The sequence below is a fragment of the Rhinolophus sinicus genome, chromosome 2 (genome assembly GCF_057876585.1).
Source record: "Rhinolophus sinicus isolate RSI-liver-muscle chromosome 2, RSI-T2T, whole genome shotgun sequence".
In the NCBI taxonomy this organism is placed as follows: Eukaryota; Metazoa; Chordata; class Mammalia; order Chiroptera; family Rhinolophidae; genus Rhinolophus; species Rhinolophus sinicus.
The window spans coordinates 39,825,097-39,845,054 of NC_142502.1; the positions used below are offsets into that span (position 1 = coordinate 39,825,097).

Below are 19,958 nucleotides of genomic sequence, written 5' to 3' on the forward strand. Positions count from 1 at the left end.
GTTGTTAAAGATTTTTCTTTTGTTTGTGATTTGTGGCCATTATTTGCAGAGCCTATCAATTTTTGACAACTTCTGAGCCTGGTAACTTGCTCAAACCTCTACTTCAAAAGAGCAATTGGTTTTCCCACTTGAGTGTTTTGAAGACATATTATGCAGGCCCAGCTTTTTCCTCCTTTTCTGTGTGAACTTATTCCCAGAGAGAGAATGTGCATGTTGATTTCTTATTCATCCACTGCATGTGTTGTAACTTTACAGAAGTCTTGAAAATGATTGTGTGGCCTTTACAACTGAATTTTGAAACCCTTTACCATAAATTATTTTAGAAAATAACAATACATAAATTCTTAATATTTTTCCCACTACCCCAACCTAATCAGGTTCCAATTTGTCGTATGGCTTCACGTCTTTTGAAAATATACTGTTTGGCTAAATACAAAATGAACTTCTTGGTTCTTACCTAAAAATAATAAACAGGTCAACCAAACAAATCTTTTTTCTTTTTTTCTTTTTTCAATCTAAAAGTGATTAACTTCAGTTTTCTCAGTCCTTTTCTTACTTACATCTGTTAATTTCAGGCCTGAGAGTTTGTCAGAGTCATTAGGGGTTTGAATTATTAAAGTGGCAGCTTAATATATTATTGTATAAGTAGCTTATTAAAGTAATTGTAAGTAGATAATTCTCAACATAAAATTTATTTAGCCGATAAACCAAAAAATTATTGGTCTTTTTCTGAAACAAACAGCATTAACCTCAATAAATGTCATGAAAAAGTTTTGTTCATGTTTTCCGAACAGTGGTTTCTTTTGGAACTGATACGTGCCCTTTTAAGAAGTAGGTTCTGAAATAAATTGACGTTTTAATACCAAAGTTGTTATAAATGGGAGTCTAGGTTACTAGTTCTTCAAAATCTTTAAAAACAATATCTAGAAATTGTTTTAATAATTAATTTTTTACAGTAGCTGCAAAAGCCTACTAATCTTTCTTGTTTATCACATATATAATAACAACTATTTTTAATCAAAAAATTGATAAATATATCCAACATTTGGTAGTTATCATTCATGTTAGCTCATACAATTTTTTATTTTTTAAGATTATGGTACTCGGTGCCTTATATTTGAATATATTATATATTGATGTTTAAATATAGCATATATTGGTGGACTGTTGTCAAAATGGTAGACCAAAGCAGACAGTTAAATTAGTACCATAATATAATTCATGAATTGCTAAAAATTTGCTTAAATGTCTCAGCTTCTTAATATTCTGAATGAAAAGGGAAATAATTACAATAACCAGTATCCATACAATAGAAACTATCATTTGCCATTTGCTCAAGAGAAACAATTTTCCCTGGTGCTGTGGTAGATCTTTAAGTTTTATATAATGAAGTGTCTCCCACATCACGTCAACAAATATAACCATATTTTCACAGGATATATAGATTCTGTAAATTAGTGAATCAGAAAAAGCAGTACTGTAAATCAGTACCAGCAGTTCTGCTTAGGGTAAATATAAGTTTGCAGTGTTCGGATGGTTCTCTTGATCCAAAAATAACACTTAAAATATCTGTCGGGCCCCTTACTCAACTCTCAGAAGAGATTGTTTGACCACACAGTTTGTATGTGTGTGTGAATTTGAATTTGACCACCTTCAGGCAGGATTTTGTACCTTCCATTTTCCATTCTACTCTGTCTTGTACCTATCTGTCTGCTCTGTGCTTGGATCCTGAAGGCATTTGTCTGTGTAACCCTTGATCAACTGGACTAGACATACTGTGCTTCATACTTTTAAGGTAAATTGAACATGATTTCTCATATGTGAGCTAATGACAAAAATTTAGTGGTGAAGATCTTGAGTGATGCGCTGTGGCTCACACTTGTAAACTCCCACATAGGGACGATGTGACAAGTGAGGCTTAGGACGGCCTGCTAGCATGACAGCTACAGATGGATATGCATCCTCCGTCTAGTAGGCAAGTGAAGCCCGTATTTTCCTCAGAACTCAGTTCTTCATTCACTTTAACTTATGGACAGAAAAATGAATCAGGTCCCAAAATTCAGTTATAATCTACACCATAGATATGCTTATCTATAGAAATTTTTAATGTGTAAATGTTTTAATGCAGTTGTTTCTTGCATCTTTCCATGACCATAAAATGTTTTCTTTTAAAATTAGAATACCTATTCTAATTTAAGCATTGTAAGTTTCTTGTAGCCCTCTGAGATAAATTAGCTATAAAACGTATCTCTATGTCACTGAGTGATTTTGACTTGCTTTACAGAGTTGTTGCATTAAAGTTAATTAAATGTTTAGGCACAACCAGCAGACTGATTGTTTTTATTTTAGTCGTTTTTAGAAAATAGCAGATTGAAGCCACTTCTGTTATTATAGTATGTGACAACATGAGCATCGAGAAGACTGCTTCTCTCAGTATCCTTACTAGAAGTGATTGCAACACTTTCTGGTACTAGTTAAAAAGAACTGGACCAAATCTTTATGTTGCATTTTATAGGGATGAAGTACTAATTTTTATCCTATGCTTTCATTGTTAGTATCACAGACTGTGTGCTTTTGTGTATTTTAAGAAATGTGGTCTACTGCTAAAGAGTCTTAAAAGTAGTTTCATTATATGATTATTATTATTATTATTATTGTTCTAATAGGAGAGAGAGCTTGAAGCAAACAAAAAAGAAAAAATGAAAGAAGCTCAACTGGAAGCTGAAGTGAAGTTGCTGAGAAAAGAGAATGAAGCCCTTCGCAGACACATAGCTGTTCTCCAGGCCGAAGTTTATGGGGCAAGACTGGCTGCCAAGTACTTGGATAAAGAACTGGCAGGAAGGTGTGTAAGAAATGGGTATCCTTGTACTCTTAGGTGACAAATTGGATACTTAATGAGGTTGACTCTTATGTCTTGTGGTAATTGAAACATTAATCTTTACCCTAAGAGTTGTTTTACATTTGGTTATAGCTTACTGTTGTTAATATTGATGATATTATATATTGCAGATTTATTTAGCTATGCACACACTGATAGTAGTAACTTACTGTGAAATGCGAACAATTCTATAGCTGCACTTTTCAGCCATTTCCTGCCTTGTCACCAAAACTGATAATATTCACATGTATAGCATGACTTCCATACAGAATTGTCTCTCTGATCCCTGAAATGTGTTTTTTCTTGCCCCTTAAAAATATGTTGGAATGACAGTTATTTTATTACACTAACATAGAGTTCTGTGTGCGTTAATTTTTCACAGTGAACTATTCACAAACTTTGGTGATTTATTATTAGTACTAAATAATTTTATACTCATTGTCTTGATGTCACATTAGAAGTTATGTGGAACAAATAAAAATAATGTATATCATCTTGAAGTGCACATTTTCAAATAACTTTTAGCACATTTAAAATAATCATTTTATAAAAAGAAATCAACATTAGAAAGGTTTTTGTACAGTTATAGTTAGCCTCATCTAAAGACTAATATTCAATAGTATCTTGAGATTGGTGACCTACCTTGATTATATGCAAGACCTGAAACACGTGTTAATTGACATTAGTCTCAGAACCTGCTCCTTAGTTGTATTTCAGTTAAGTATAGGACTAAAGAAGGCCTCATTTTTTAACTGGTGTTCCCTTTAACACATCTGTTCTTTTCAGTTTTCTTATCTTTGTAAATCTGAGAGACATTGGGAGGTCCCTGAGTTTTATTACTTAGATTTATGCAAAAGCTACTTATGTGCAGTAGTTCTTCTCAATTCTCTCTATAGTACACATAATGAAAAACTAACCAAATTAACTCTTTTCATAATATGAAGGGTCCAACAAATACAATTACTAGGACGAGATATGAAGGGACCTGCTCATGATAAGCTTTGGAACCAACTGGAAGCTGAAATACATTTACATCGTCACAAAACTGTCATCAGAGCCTGTAGGGGACGTAATGATCTGAAACGACCAATGCAGGCTCCACCGGGCCACGTATGTTTGCTTTGCTACTTACTCTTTCCCATTCAACTTCTTCTGGCTTTCTTTAATCGGAAGTCCTTTTCATTTTTTAAATTCTATTAGTATTTAAAAACCTTAACTTAGAAAGTGAAAGTGAGATTAAACTTATTTAAAACAGATATATATTTAAAGTTTCAACAACCCATAGCTCTTTAAAGATTTACTAATGTCCTGAAAGTGATATTTCTGAAGACAGTGAACTATTGCTAGTAAATTTATATTGCTAGTACTTTGGCTCATATTTCAAAATTTTCCTGGATCGTGATTAGGCATGTCTAAATTTGTTTTAAGCTTAGCAGACAGTGTGTAGTCATATTGATAAATTGGCAAATATTTTGGGGTAGTTTTTTAAGGGAATTTTTGGTAACTGGATTCAAGTGCAGTTTCTGAGCTAACACTTACACCTGTTTGTTCTTGAATTAAGACAGAATTTGAGATCTGTGTCCAATTGCCTGCTTCTTTAGCCACCGTGTAGGGAGTGTTCTTTTTATCTGGATAAATCTTTATCAGATTTCATCACAACAGCTGTCTGATAATACAAGCCTTAATATAATAAAAGCATGTCAAACTCCTACCCAGTGGCTCACATATCTTAGTACCAGATAAAGAATGGCCTTACATAGTAAAATTGTTTGTTGCCTTTAATAATACAAAGATTATTGTAGGAAGAATTGATATGTACGTGGAGTTGGTGGGAGAGAAGGAGGGGTGGCAGTAAGCACTCATACCATTGTCTTCTCCAGGATATTGGTTGTCCTTGTTAGCTTCTAAGGAGGGCCGGGTGACAAAAGTTATTTCATGCTAAAATAACCTGATAAGCATGGGGGTTTTTAATAAAGTAGTGGATTTAATAAGATTTAATATTTTTTGACAGTTACTTTGGTATAGTGAAGAGGATATATTGGAAGAAGGTCTAATTGGAGGTGAGGAGATACATTAGAAAGATACTATAATAAGCCAAGGTGAAAGTGATGAGAGCAGGGGAAGTGCATTTGAGAGGAAGGACACCTTTGACAGAATTAAAATCAAGAGGACTTGGTGACTAACAGCTTTTGGTTAAGTAGGTGAGAGAGAAGGAAGACACTAGGTTTTTTGGTTTGGGCAACTGAATGAGTTGATGGCATTCATTTAGGAAGCATATAGAGGAGAAGGAAGGTTTTGGGGAAAGGACGATGAGATCAGTTTTAGACATGTAGTATCTGAGGTGCCAGTGGACAGCCAAGATATATCCAGTTGGATATATGACTGGAATTCAGGAGAGAAGTCTGAGTTGAAGAAATACTATGCAAATCATCCATCTGTTTATAATTGAAGCTATGGAATTGATTAACTCACCCAGAGAAAGTATATAGAAGGTAAAAAAAATGGGAGGGCAAAGATGGAAAGAAACTTCTATGGAGTGAGGGAAGGAAATGGGTCAGCAAAGGAGCCTGAGATGGAACTGTCAGATACAGGCCATCTAGGAAAGAATGTAATAGAAACGAAGGAGAAGAGGGTTTCAAGGAGCGGGTAGTGAACAGTATCACCTTTCTGAAGGCTAAAGTAGAATAGTGACTAAAAAGTGTTCATTGGATGTAACCATATTGGTTACCAATTACTGCAGAGAAGACAATTTCAGTGGAGCAAGTGGGGGCTAAACCCTAATCATAGTGGTTGGAGTAATGAATTTGGGAGACAAGGAAGTAGGTATGGTGAGAATTAACTTTGTGTGAGGGGTTCAGGAAAGATGGAGGAGGATAGTAGCTTAAGAAGATAGAAATTAATAAAGATTTCTTTATTTAATAAAGGTAAGTTATATAGTACGGGTTTACTCTATTTGGTGTATTGTTTACATAATACTAATTTTTCTTCTTTTTTTCCTCTAATAAGGATCAAGACTCTTTAAAGAAAAGCCAAGGTGTTGGTCCAATTAGAAAAGTTCTCCTCCTTAAGGAAGATCATGAAGGCCTTGGCATTTCAATTACAGTAAGTAGTGCTTCCAGTATTCTTTTCTATAGTTATCTAGTATATCATGCTCCTTCATGGGACATCATTGAGAAACAGTATTCTGGATGTATTTTCTAAACAACTAAATTTATCCCCATGGGCACCCTTTTTGTGTAAGCTTTCTGTAAACTTTTTTTGTTTGTAGATCTTCCTAATAACTGTTAAGTACACCTTTAGTTAAGTATAGTTTAACATTTTCATTATGACTCCAGTCATAATTCTGTACCATGTTCTCTGATGCCTATGGGAGCCTTGGGAATGGATATGACCATTTTCTTCTATGTTAAATGGCTCCACATTATATCACTTTTTCCTCTAGAGTATGTGTTATTTTTCTCTCGTCTCATTTCTTTGTTGTCAGATTTGACTGGCTCTTGGGTCCAAATATTCTTCCTTTTTAAATTTGACGCCTTTACAAAATTTTGTCTTGGGCAACATTTCCTGAGAACAATCTGTTATAAAATACATATATTTGGAGTCATTTTGCTGTTGTTCGGCGCTTTGTTCAGGATGAATGAATAAGGTGGTTTTTTCGTTTGGTAATACTTCGGCACTGCATAAGTTCATTTGCTTTCTAGTATTGCTTAATGTAGGAATGTTTCTTATAATAAAAGGTTTATCCAATGGATATTTTCGAATTACCTATCTTTTTTAATGCACTGCTCTCAAAAGGCATACATTTTAGTAGGAGAAGTGAGATACAGACATACACATGCACACACATAAATAACTGTGATACAAGCTAGAAAGTGATAGATACTAAATAGGTACTGCATTTCATCAATTCTGTATTGCATATTTTTTTCACATTTTAACATCTCTGAAATTGAGATTCATCTTACAATCTTCCAGTTATTTTTGTGGTACATAAAAGAATGGTGTGTCTTACCATTTATAACGATTTAGATTTGATAAAATCTGTTAGTACTGTAGACAACTAATACATAAAATCTTTTTATTTATGTTTAAAAGAGTTTAGGCGTTTGTAGTTTTTTGGGGGGAGGGGTTCTAGAACACTTTTTAGAAAATCACATGTATGTTATTAATCGTTTGACTAAGAGGTAACCCTTTGATACTCATAAGTTATTTATCATTACCTAAGCAGCAAATAAGATTTCATTCAGTGTTTATAGAGACAGTGTAAGTGCTTATGAAATACAGTTTTAAGAAAACATTTTATTGTTAGAATTTCTGTGATTATACAAAGAGTAAACTAATTTACTGCCTTGTTTTGTTTTGCTTTTTTTGTTAGGGTGGCAAAGAACATGGTGTTCCCATCCTCATTTCTGAGATCCACCCAGGGCAACCTGCTGATAGATGTGGGGGGCTCCACGTTGGAGATGCTATTTTAGCTGTTAATGGCGTTAACCTAAGGGACACAAAGCATAAAGAAGCTGTAACCATTCTTTCCCAGCAGGTAAGTTCCCTTTTTGAGATTAAGTTGGATCTATCAATTGGTTCTTTTTGAATCTGTTGAATATTTTATACTTCCCTAGGAGGTTTCTCAAGTAGTAAAGTGTTTAGATACAGATAATAGTTTCTTTAGGGGCTTTTTAGAAGACATTCAGCCTGATTTACTGAAAAGGGAGATTTTATTCACTCTTTTTCACAGCTGTATAACTTTGAGCAGGTTACCTAAGTATTTTGTGCCGGAGTGTCCTCTGAGAGTCGTGTAAGTATGTTAATACATGAAGTGCTCAGAACAGGACCAGACACTTAAGAGAGCATTAATGACTGAAAAACCATACAAATATGAGGTATTACAGAAGAGACAGCGCTAGAGGTGGATTGATTTTATAGCCATAAATGTTAGAACTAAAAGGGTTCTTAGAAGTCATTAGCCCAACCCTCTTATTTAAAATGAGTAAACTAAGGTTCTTAGAGAAGTAAATGATTTTCTCAAAGTTGCAGAGCAAATAAATTAGAGTGTTAAGATTCCTATCCAGAAGTCATATTTATGATTCCATGTGCTTAAGGTTTGTTTTGTTTGTCCTTCCAGAATAGGGTTGAGGGAATTAGAGAGGCTTTGGTAGTAGTGCACTAAGTGTTTGTTGGGTCATTAGTGTGATGTGCCGGTATAGAATTGAATCTTAGAATTGAAAGTGAATTTATAGCTCGTATGGTTCAACTCTACATGATGCATAAACCTCTACAATATCCCTAAATAAAGAATTGCATTAAAGGAGGACTTGTTGATGATAAAGCAGTCCATTCCATTCTGGTACATTGCTGACTTTTAGAAAGCTTGCCCTTATAGTAAGCTTCAAATCTGTGTCTCTGTGACAGCTACCCACAGACCTAATTCTGTCATCTTGAACTTTGTCATCTTGACTGCGTTACCCACCTGTCTCCCCAAATGCTATTTTTAAAGCATTATCTAATAAGGGAGATCTAAGATGCAGCTCTAGCCTCTTTAAGTTAGTGTTTTCTCAACCCAACTTGGCTATCATTCAGTAGCCCGGGAGGGGGATGAATGGCAGCTGTGGTAATAAAGGAGCTACAAATAGGCAGACATAGAATTTTAAGGAAACACTAAGCAGTTACTAAAATTCTGAAGCATAACCTTAAATTGCTGGGAAAAGAGGAGCATCAAAGAGACTAACTTAATGAGCAGCAGTAAAAAAATGGCATGCTTTCGTTTGAGCAAAGGCAGGCCATCGTTTTCAGAGTGTTGCAAATACCAGACTTGTGTGTAATGACTGTAGTCTCTTATTAAATGACAATTACAGCTCGGAATTTTTTTAACATAAAAAAATATGTAATGTTTTTACTTGAACATAAAGTTGTTAAAGAGTAACTATACAAGTATTACACATTTAATCTAATATAGTAGAGCAAGAACTTTGGAGTTAAAATTCTATTTTTCTGTTTTACATGTTCATCATATTGGGACAGTTACCTACTTTCTCCAGGACTCACTCAGGTTTCTCATTCATGTAAAACAGACTACAATAGGGTTATTCTGAGGATTGAAGAGTATCATCTTACACAATAAATATAGTAATTACTATTACCACTGAACAGAATGCCTTGATTAACACTATGCCTGGTACTCAGTGAAAGTTAAGAAAAAGGTTCAAGACCTGGTCAGTAAGAAACAAGAAATCATTGTGTAGAGCTTTCTTAAATTAGTCAAGGAAGAGTTTGTGTGATGCCCTTAGGTGCAACTTTATTTAATATATGACTGCATAGATGGACTTGCTGAATTGCTATGTAAAGTATTAGGTTGGTGCAAAAGTAATTGTGGTTTTTGCCATTTAACCTTTCAAACCACAGTTACTATTGCACCAACCTGTACAAAATGGCTAAATGACTTTTAAACTGCACATTTGTTCCCTAAGTCTATAAATTAAATAGTAAAGCATCCTTTTCTATTTTAGGTCTTAGCTATGATCAAAAGAAAGAGCTCGGGTAATATTAAAAGGAAATTACTTGTAGAGAGGATTCATGGGGTTGGTCGGGACATGATGGTCTAAGTCCTTTTCCACCTCTTGAGATGCTAGAATTTCATTATTTGTTGTCTTGAAAGGAGTTACATCTGAGGTTTGACTGCAGCTCCTCACCTCTATTCTCTATTCTAAAGAATTTAGTAATCCGTTTTTAATTACAATAACTTCCTCACTTTCTCTCCCCATTTTAGAGAGGTGAGATTGAGTTTGAAGTGGTTTATGTGGCTCCTGAAGTGGATTCTGATGATGAAAATGTGGAGTATGAAGATGAGAGCGGACATCGTTACCGCTTGTACCTTGACGAGTTAGAAGCAGGCAGTAATCCTGGTGCTAGTTGCAAAGACACAAGTGGGGAAATCAAAGTATTACAAGGTAAAAACCACTCAAAGTTATTATGAATATGTTTGTTAGTAAAATTTTAAAATAGGAAAGCCTTGGTTGTTCTTCAGTAACACTTTTAGTAATGGGGAAACCATCATTAACAGAATGAATAGCTCTCCCTTGCTTATATAATTTTATTGTTCACCGGTAACTGTGCCAAAATTTTATTTACATGTAAGTTCTTCTAGATTGATTCATCTTAGACTTTATGATAAGTACATTAACAGTTACTGAACTACAAGTGATTCTTGAAAAATAAATAAAATTCAAGTTTTCTAGACTCTGAACAAAGACCACTATGCCTTTTAGAGTAAAGATATTTTAGTGTCATCTCGCTGTCTTAGTGCAAATTCTTTTTTCATAATACAGTGAGTTATAGGCTAAATGTGAATAAGTGATTAGACTGTTGTCTTATGATTATTATGAGAATCAGGATATGTGATGTTGAAATTTTTGGTTTAGTTACTTTGCTATCATTTACTCAGATTTTAAAGAAAAATTCTTTAAAATTTTCTTTTACATAGAGCTATGGTTGTTAAATTATGATCTATGGATCTCTGGGAGTCCTTGAGATCTTTCAGGGCATTCATGATATCAAAACTTTTCATAATAACACTAAGGCATTATTTGCCCTTTTTTGCTGTGCTGATATTTGCAGTGGTGGTACAGAAGCAATGGGGATAAAACTGCTGGTGCCTTGTATGAATCAAGGCAGTTGTACCACTGTATATGCAATCCTTGTTTTCTTCCTTGACAACCACTCGGAGTTAAAAAAAAAAAAGAAAATGCTACTCTCACTTAAGAATATCTTTGATGAAATAGTGAAAAGTGTTCAATTTTTTAATTCTCGACCCTTGAGTACATTTCTTTTTTATACTCTGCGTGATGAGATGGAAAGTGCGCGTAAAGCACTTAGTCTGTATTGCACTAAGATGCTGGTCCCAAGGAAAAGTACTTAAGTGATTAAGTTGCTAGCTGAACTAGCCATTTTTTTCATGGAAGACAATTTTTACTTGAAAGGATGGAAAATTATGGTTGTTCAAACTATTTGGGAGTCATTTTCTTTAAAATGAACAAAGTGAGTCCATCACTTCAAGAAAAACAACTGACAGTATTGCCAGGGTTAAAATGTGAGCTTTCAAGTAAAAATTAGAGTTTTGTAACTCATGCATCAGCCACCATGAGTTTGACAGCTTCCCCACACTTAAAGAACTTTCCTAGTAAGATTGGTGGTGATATTAATGAATATGATTTTTTGGATATAGTAAAATGAATGTGTCAACTTTTGGAATTGCTACATAACTAAGCGATCCAGTATTTTTCAAATATCAGTAAGTACATAATGTCACAGAATCTTGCATGGGTAAAAGAGCCATTCAAAGCACAAGATAGACAAATGGATTTTAATGTAACAGTGCAAAAAGTTAATATGATTTCAGATTCTGTATTGTCAAATTTTGGTATCATATCAAAAAAGAATAGTGACAGTTATCTGAAAAGGCTACTCTGCCCTCTTCCAACTACATATCTGTGTGAGGGTGAATTTTCTTCACAGGCTTGTAACAGATTGAGCAGAAGCAAATAGGAGAACCCAGCTGTCTTCAGTACAGCCAGACATTAAGGATATTTGCAATATCGTAAAATAATGTTATTCTGACTAAATTTTTTTGGAAATAATTATTTTCACTAAACCAATGTTATTTATGTTAACATTTTTTGGGTTTTTGTCATTTTTTAACAAAGTAATAATTTTTTTTAGATTTCTGTTTTCATTACTAGTATGGTAAATATCAGTGACTCACATAACATTAATAATCCACATGAACAAAGCTCTTTGGAGTCCTCAGTACTTGTTAAGAGTACAAAAGGCTCCTGAGACCAAAAAGCTTGAGAACTCCTGGCATAGAGTTTTATAGTGAACTGATGAACTGTTGTCCTCCTGGTAAACTCGTATGTTATGAATTATCTTCACAAGAACAGCAGTAGCCGTTATTGTTCTCAAGCATCTTGAACAAAACTGTTATGTCAAAACCTTACATTGTTGGGCTGTTCTCTCTATAATTTCATTGTATTTCATCCTTTCTACTATTTTTTGTCAGGATTAGAAGGTTTGTCCCTTTTTTGCAGCTGAGGCTAAAAGACTTCTTTGTCACCTATGTAAGTTGCAGACCACTTTAATGTGTGACTCAAAAATGTGTGCTCTTAGGATATATTACTGTTAACTGGCTCGAATCACAAAAGTGTTTATTGGTTTTTTGTTTAGCACATATCCATACGTTATAGCTCATTAAATAGATGACATAGTCAACTCTCATGTATTTAAAAGCCTATTACTGTTTTGCAGATAAACCAGAATTAGTTTTGAATTATATCTGGACATTGTCTGCCAACATAATAGATGTTTAGCAATAAACTAGTATGTAGTGAACTGAAGTTAAATAATCTTAAAGCAAAATGTAAAAGGGAAATTTAGTCCAAAAGATACTTGTGTAAGTAAAATTGAATTTTACAATTGTGTTTATCAATTCTAAGTTTCATGGAAAATTTGGTAGGAAATTTTATACAATTGTTAGATATATCCAAGAGATAATATTTTAAAAATCTGTATAGTTTTTGATATCCACTATTAGAAGGAAAAATTCCCTTTTCAGAAATTGCTAACTTGACTAATCTAGGACCCCATTATTTTTAATTATAATGGGCATTCCTTTGTTTTTGCCCAATAAAATCACTAGACCCTTTATTTATTTATTTATTTATTTATTTAAGGCTAGAAAAATATCTGATTTCTTTTTTCTCTCTCTTTTAGGATTTAATAAGAAGACAGTAACTGATGGACATGAAAATGGAGACCTAGGAACTTCGAGTGAAACTACGCTAGAAGACAGTGCTTCTAAATTAGATGATCTGCACAGTCTCTATCACAAAAAATCTTATTAAATTGACTGTATCCCCAGACAGGATTGTCAGTCAGACTGGTCTGAATTTGGGGCAATAAGGAAGACAGTAACAAAGACTGTGAGATCAAGGAGGGCTGTTTGTTGCCTAAATGAAAGGCGGGTACCTCAGGGCTTCATGTGAGCAATTCAAATGCATAACTCCCTGTTTGCTGTGGTATACCATAATCGGCTATTGCATGTAAAGTAATTTTGATTTTCTTAAAAAATTGTAAAGCACCAAAGCATGTGTTTCCCAAAGGGATCTTACTAGGCTCTTAAATACCAAATGAAGCACTACTGTTTTATTTGGTTTCTTTTCCATTTAGTAGGAGGATAGTGCTAACCGGTATTTTATAAGAAATAGCCTTTAAATACAAGAGAATAAATGAATTCATATTACACATTCCGGAATGTTAAGTGTGGTGTTTCAAAGGACAGAACTTGACTTCAATGAATTGCAGAAATACAGGCTTGACTTAATTTTTTTTTAATTGAAAGAATGGTTTTAATTTTTTTAAAATTTATTTTGCATCCTGATATCTAAATCAGTTCTTAATGATCATTTATTGTAATGAGTTTGCCTTTCAGCTTTATTCAGTGCAGTATAAAATAGTTTTCTTATCAATCAATGCTGCACTGGAAATAGTTTCTGAAAAGTTATTGTGCATTGTACTTTGCTGGTTTTTAAAAGAAATGCAGATGAGTGGGAAATATCTGTCCTCAATTATGTTGATCTGTGTGCATGGTGTGAGCATTACACGATTAATGTTTAGTTTCAAATGCTTTTTTTCTGGGATCCACAAAACACAATTATATACATTTTGAGTTGTTCATGAGGTTTGTTTTGATGTGATAATCCTGGCACTTAAAGATACATTTTTCTGGCAGTAAAAACTCAAATTTATTACTATGTCAACAAAATACATTGCATTCAAACAGCAGTTTTCTCTCAAAGTAGTTGATTGGCCAGTCATCTAAAAAGCTGAGGCACTGGTGAAAAAGATAAGGTGAAGACCTTTAATACAATAATTGTTCTGGTTGGCTTTTCATGTCAGTGTATGTTTGACTACAGTGCTTTTCACATGCAAACTACAGGTTTGCTAATTCTCTTATCCCAGGATTAAGCATGGAGTACCTGCTCTCTTACTTACTGTTCTGCAGGCCACTGCACCCTGCTGGAAAAGTGAAAATATTGCATTTAAAGGGGTGATAGTTTTGCCAATATCACTGTTTTAAGGGATATACATGTAAGGGAGTATTAAGTGGGGGAAAGCCTACAAGGCTTTTAGAGTATTATCATTTCTTCATTTCTAATATTCACATGTTATGTGATATAATATACATTTTCTTGTCTTTCCTAGATGTACTATATATATTTGTTCATAGGTAAATCTGTAAAATGTATATACTTTATTTGGGGGTTTTGCTATTTATAAGTTTTGTGTTTTAACTGTTGCTCATTTATGGTTTGTTTTGGGTGGTTTTGTTCATCTGTATATCGCCATTTTAATTTGTAATAGAAATGCACTTCATAGTATATATATATCGTTACTGATATTAAAATACCTTGTAGGATAACGTTGCCTCTAAGCAAAAGTTAGTATTTAATTGCACAACTGAATAAGCGAGCAACATGTTATTGTTTGCTCCTGACATACTAGGCTAGGCCTCTTAAAAGAAAACAATGTTTTTTCCTTATGCATTCCCCCTACTCCAAACACATACCCCCTATGCTTGACATGAGATCTGCAAACTGGATTTTAACAGGTGTATTCATTTAGTAAAAATTATTAGCATATCTGAAAACTTTTTTGTTGTGACTTGAAACCATGTTACTTTTATCTTTTTAAAATCCAGTTTTAAATGGGATGACAAAGTGTTTTTTTTCCAGAGAATATCCTTTATCTTAGGAAATATTAGCTAAAACGTTTTGATTTTTCAAGACCTATCTAATGAGTCTGTATAGAATTTTTTTAGACCCTTGAATTGGTGTATCTATGAGGATGCTGTGTAATGTCAAGGATTGTGTGAGATGGTTATGATACAACTTCTTTCTAGGGCTTATAAGCAGAATGAAAAATTTACTGGTAGTTTAAAGGTGCACAGGTCAGGTCCCTTTTCCTTCCCGCTTCACCTTGGTTTGCAAACCTGCGTGAGAGCCCTTTTGCTCAGATGCTACTGTGAGCTTCCTGTCAGGTGTTTAGAAAGTACCCAGTTAAAAGTTAATTTTAGAATATATGGTCTGTGGGGGATGAATTAAGAATTACAGACTTTTTCCAAAGGACTGAATGAGAAACAGTTTTTATATTTTCACATTTATAGGAAAGAAACTTGTAACACTCAAGCTTCTAGAACAAAACCAAACAGATAAGGAGAGAATTGTTGCAAAGTGATTACAGTTAAAAAGGAAAAAAGTACACAAATGCATATACAAACAATATCTGAGAAAAAATTTTCAGTAGAATGTGAGGGTTTGTGTGTATGTGTGTATACATTTACATTTTAACCTCTAAATTCTATAGTATCTTGTGAATAAGATGGAAAAACAACATTTGGGTTATGAGACTTGTTAAAATAGATTTCAGAGAGATGAAAATTTTGTGGGTCTTGGTAATTATAACTGAACAGTTGTCAAAACTGAACAGCTTGTCTTGGTGCTGGTTTTATTCCCCCTACAGTGCACTTACTTTGTTTTCATGTTTAGAAACAAAATATATTCATTCATGTGTAAGTTGCACATTATTTGGCATCCTTATTATGTAATCTGTGCCACTTATTCAATCTATTTAGGGTTGGCCTCAAATCTATAGGATTTATGACAAATGTATAATATCTAGTTGAGTTTAATATTTTTTTTATTAGCCTGTAAATAAAGATGGCATCTTCTACATTAAAAGTGGTATTGATCTTTTTTTAAAAAAATAGTTTATTTCACATTAAATATTTTGGTTTATTATTTATTTCTAGTAGTTTCTATTATTTATACCAATGACTCGTAAAGTACATGCAAAGGCTGAACCTAGTTACTGTGGTAGAGATTTTTTTTTTGGTAGGAATTAACTGATTTTAGGAACTGGTTAATCTGAGCTGGTTAAAAATATGTTGGTTGGAAGGAACTGCCAGAGCCACTGGGACCAACTTAGATGGCAAAAACTCTAGTCTCCTTGGGTTAGTTTTGTGTTACAAATATTGATGGCCAATGTTATCTGTGAGGATAACATTAATAAAAATCCTATTGGATACTATGTAAGAGGATAGTCTTCCATTTTATCATATAAGCATATATAATTTAGAAGTTTCCAAATTATATGTAAAATCTTAAAAACATCTGTATATATTGCTCAGTTTGTTTGCCTCAGAAGTTTTACATATGGTCATTTATAGCCCACATAAGAACGAGGTGTAAAATGTATAGAAATGCATTTGCTAAGGGTATGTAAGGTCAATCAGGAAGATAAACTTAGAAATGGTATTTTGCTCTAAGTATTAATATAAGTCATATTTCAGAAAATTACTTGAGTTATAAACATTTAGAAACTTTTTGTCATTGACTTACCTGGATTTAGCCCTACTACAATATGCTGTCTATGTGTCAGTTTAAGCTGCCAGTTCACCAAGCAACTTGGAAAAGTCTTTTCTCCAGAATTCATCCACATAGGATATTGTTCAATTTAGGTAATGTAAAAGATTATTCATATTTTCATTGTTAATCAGTGTTCATTTTAGGTGGTTCTGTAACTATTTTTTAACTAAAAGGTATTACAAATTACCATGTGATGTTGGTGCTAAATATTTGCTTGATAATAAATATTTTCCACGTGTATTTTGAGAGCTATAATCACTGCTGTGGGAGCCACCAGAATGCGTCTCTCAGATCTTCCACAGGAGGGAGTCTAATGGACTGAAAGCCCCAGAGCTGCTGCACTATGATATCTGTCCCCTCGCTACCACAGAGACTCTGCTTCTCACACGTGGCTCCCAGCCAGAGACTCATCTGGAGAGGGATCTTATGACTCCTCGACTTTGGCTTGAGGATTCCCTGACCGTCTTGTCAGACTCTCTTAGGTTACATTATTGTCTAAGTTGCTTCCACCCAACCTTCCTCCCTGTCTTTCCTCACCAGTGTTGCCCCTATTAAATCTATTACACAGCTGATCCTTTTTTGGTCTTAATATCTGCTTCTTGGAGGACTCAGACTAACAGGTGAAATAGCAATGAGATGTGAGGAAACAGGTTAATAGATTAGGAGCTGGCTTATCTCCCACCCAAAGGGTGAATTGGATAACATCCTGGTTGGTAAGTGTGGTACGTGTAGTCCTTGGCACAAGGTCATGCCTCAAGTTACTAAATATTTCACAGATGTGCAGAAAAGTTAACAGAGCAGGCCTGAACCTGTTATCCTCACAAGGACCTGCTTGCAAGTTTTGCCTTTGGTTAATGTCCAGCAATTTGGATAGCAGGACTGTTCTCCCACATTTCTTAACTGATAAGGGTGGTTTACTGTGCCTGAAAGGTTTGTGCAAACAGTAGGGTTTATGTTGAACACCTTTCCTTCTGGGAATCACACATGCTAGGCAGAACAAGGCTACGTGATCAAGCGCCATAAAACCCAACCTGCGCCCAGGCTTGGCCAGGCTCCCCTGACGCATTCCACATCACCGCTGGAGGGATTAAGGTTATCCTGTGTGACTCCATTGGGACAAGCTCAGAGCTTGTGCCTGCTTTCCTCTGGCTTGTTCATGTGCCTTTTCCCTAGGCTGATTTGCTTGATGTTTTTTTCTCTAATAAGTCATAGTTTTAAGTACAGTTCTGTGCTTAGTTCTGCTGGCCCTTCCAGCAAATCACTCAACCTGGGGGTGGTCTTGGAGACCCCACACATGGATGGTAACTTAGGCAAATGTCCCCATAGAGAGGAATTGTCTAGAAGTTCAATAATGTAAGCACTTGATAAATATGGGGAGAGCAATGTTTACAAGAAGAGCAGAGTTGGCTGGTTACTGCTAGGATGCATTGATGACCTACAAAAGGATAAGACAGGGCTGTTGTCAAGCTGTTAGAGCAGAAATATGAGAGCCAGAGCCCCTCTGGGGAGCTTACAAGAGGCCTGGGTTGAAATAGCTGAGCTTTAAGATGAACATCTAATTGTTACAGTCACAGAGCTTCAGAGCTTTGAATGTTCAGCCAAGTTCTGTCTATTTTGTGAAAGTCAAGGCCCTGGTGGAGAAAACCTAGAACCTTGAAACATGCATGTCATGGGAACATCTGGATGTATGTATGCCCCTGAGGATGTTGACTGCAGTCTCTACTACATTCTCTGGTCTTGCAGAAGTAAGTAGCCTACCCTTCCCTGCTAAGTCGCCTCTGCTGTGCTAACAGAGGCTGCACAAGCTGCTGTTTAACCCCCACTCCCTCCCCTTCAAACAATAACTGTCCCCATCTACTCCTTGGCTGCCAGGTCTATAACTAGGGTTAAATCCTAGCCAAGCCTGGCTGTGGATGTGCTGGGGCTGGTAAGGGAGAAGACTAGACACCAGAAACAAGAATGAGTAAGCATATGCTGGCAGGAGCCAAGGGAGTGCTACTGAGATTGGATTTTGATAGAGCTTGATCAAGGACTAAATTCTCCAGGTTAAAGAAGAAGTTCAAATTGGAAAAAGCAATCCAGCAACAAGTTGTTTGTAAGGAACACAACCAAAACATAAGGACACAGAGTTTGAAAGTGAAATGATAAAGTAGATACACTGGGTATATATTCTCCAAAGGGCAGCAGAGATAGTTATAGTCGCCTCAGAGAAAATAGACTAAGATAAAAACATTAGGGATAGAGAAAGCTTAAATTCTTAGAGAATCAACTCACTACAGAGTTAATTCTAATCTCATACATGCTAATTTAAAATAGGCTCAAAATACATAAAGGAAAAATTAACAACCACAAGAAAATTATGAAAATTCATCACAATAGTGGGAGGTGGCAACAAAACTATCAGAAATCAGGAAAGATTCGAAGAGCAAAAGTTAACAACACTTACAAAATTCAAGTTAAGAGTGTATTTGGTTGTAAAAGAGAGACCTCTGGCTTATATATAGGAAGATAGATGAATGCACTATAAGACGGAAAATTAGATATACAAAACGTAAAAACACACTAAAACTTGGATTCTCTGGCTTTGGAAAGGTAAAATTTACAATTTGGTAAAGTGCCAGCAGGGGGCAGCAGATTCCAAATGTGATAATGTGCCTAATTAGAGCTGGAAGGCTTTATGAAGATTATCAAATAAAATTTTATGAGGATGAATAACTGAGAACTAGAAAAGTGATATTACTTTCCCAGGGTCACACAGCTAGTGTCACAGCCAGGACTCAAATCCTTTTGTTGATTCTATTTCAATAGGCCACTTTCAAAGAAGGGAAAGGGAAATAAAGATGAAATTGTCAGCCTCCAAGTCTTTCTCCCCAATAATTATATTTCTTTTTCTAAATGGTGCAACTTTTGATGGAGCCTAGGATTGATGCAGTTTCGATTTTTAAAAATGATGGTTAAGCTGTATTGAAACTTGACTAGAAATAGTTTTTCTGTAGTTGACTGAGAAGGCGAGCATTGCGGTTACATAGCTCCTGGACAGTATAGCGTCTCGCTCCACGCATGCACACCGGATGACGTCTTTGTGTGTACACGCACTTCCTATTCTTTAGGAAGCAGGGCTGCGATAGAGACACTGCTGACATTCGGGAAGGTGTCATTTCTCACTAGGTGCCTCCCTAGGGTTATCCGCGACTACGGTTTCCAGGTGGGAATTCCCACCCGTTCTCAGGAATTTTTTTCGCTTTCCCATTCCCGAATCCTGAGATATGAACCATTTTCTGTTCTCCACGATGAGTCGTTTCCACAAAGTGACGGCCAATACTACCAACCACCTGGGTTCAAGGTCCAGATTTCCCAACCAACTTTTGTCGGGATTCGGGAATGGGAAAGCAAAAAAAATTCCTGAGAACGGGTGGGAATTCCCGCCTGGAAACCCTATCCTCAACACTAGGAAGGGCCTTTTCACTTCTGTCTGGGGCTGTAACAGATGGGCTGTTGGCTTCCGAAAGCAGAAAAATAGTAGAAAATACTACTACTACTACTAATAATAATAATAAACTGACTTCAGGGGGAAAAGACAATAAAATAGATGAACTGTTGGCTAA

The 19,958-nt window shown here is 35.2% G+C and overlaps 1 protein-coding gene across 2 annotated transcripts in view; it reads left to right on the top strand.

Moving 5' to 3' along the window:
* The window catches only part of GOPC (golgi associated PDZ and coiled-coil motif containing), a 33,124-nt gene extending 17,458 nt beyond the window's left edge, over positions 1–15,666 (top strand). For both annotated transcript variants that reach the window (XM_019741348.3, XM_019741349.3), the window contains 6 exons: positions 2,667–2,842; positions 3,823–3,988; positions 5,885–5,980; positions 7,254–7,418; positions 9,642–9,822; positions 12,641–15,666. In XM_019741348.3, the coding sequence (XP_019596907.1) occupies positions 2,667–2,842; positions 3,823–3,988; positions 5,885–5,980; positions 7,254–7,418; positions 9,642–9,822; positions 12,641–12,771 (915 nt within the window). In that variant the 3' untranslated portion in view covers positions 12,772–15,666. The remainder of the gene's footprint in view (positions 1–2,666; positions 2,843–3,822; positions 3,989–5,884; positions 5,981–7,253; positions 7,419–9,641; positions 9,823–12,640) is intronic.
* Positions 15,667–19,958: the final 4,292 nt, after the last annotated feature.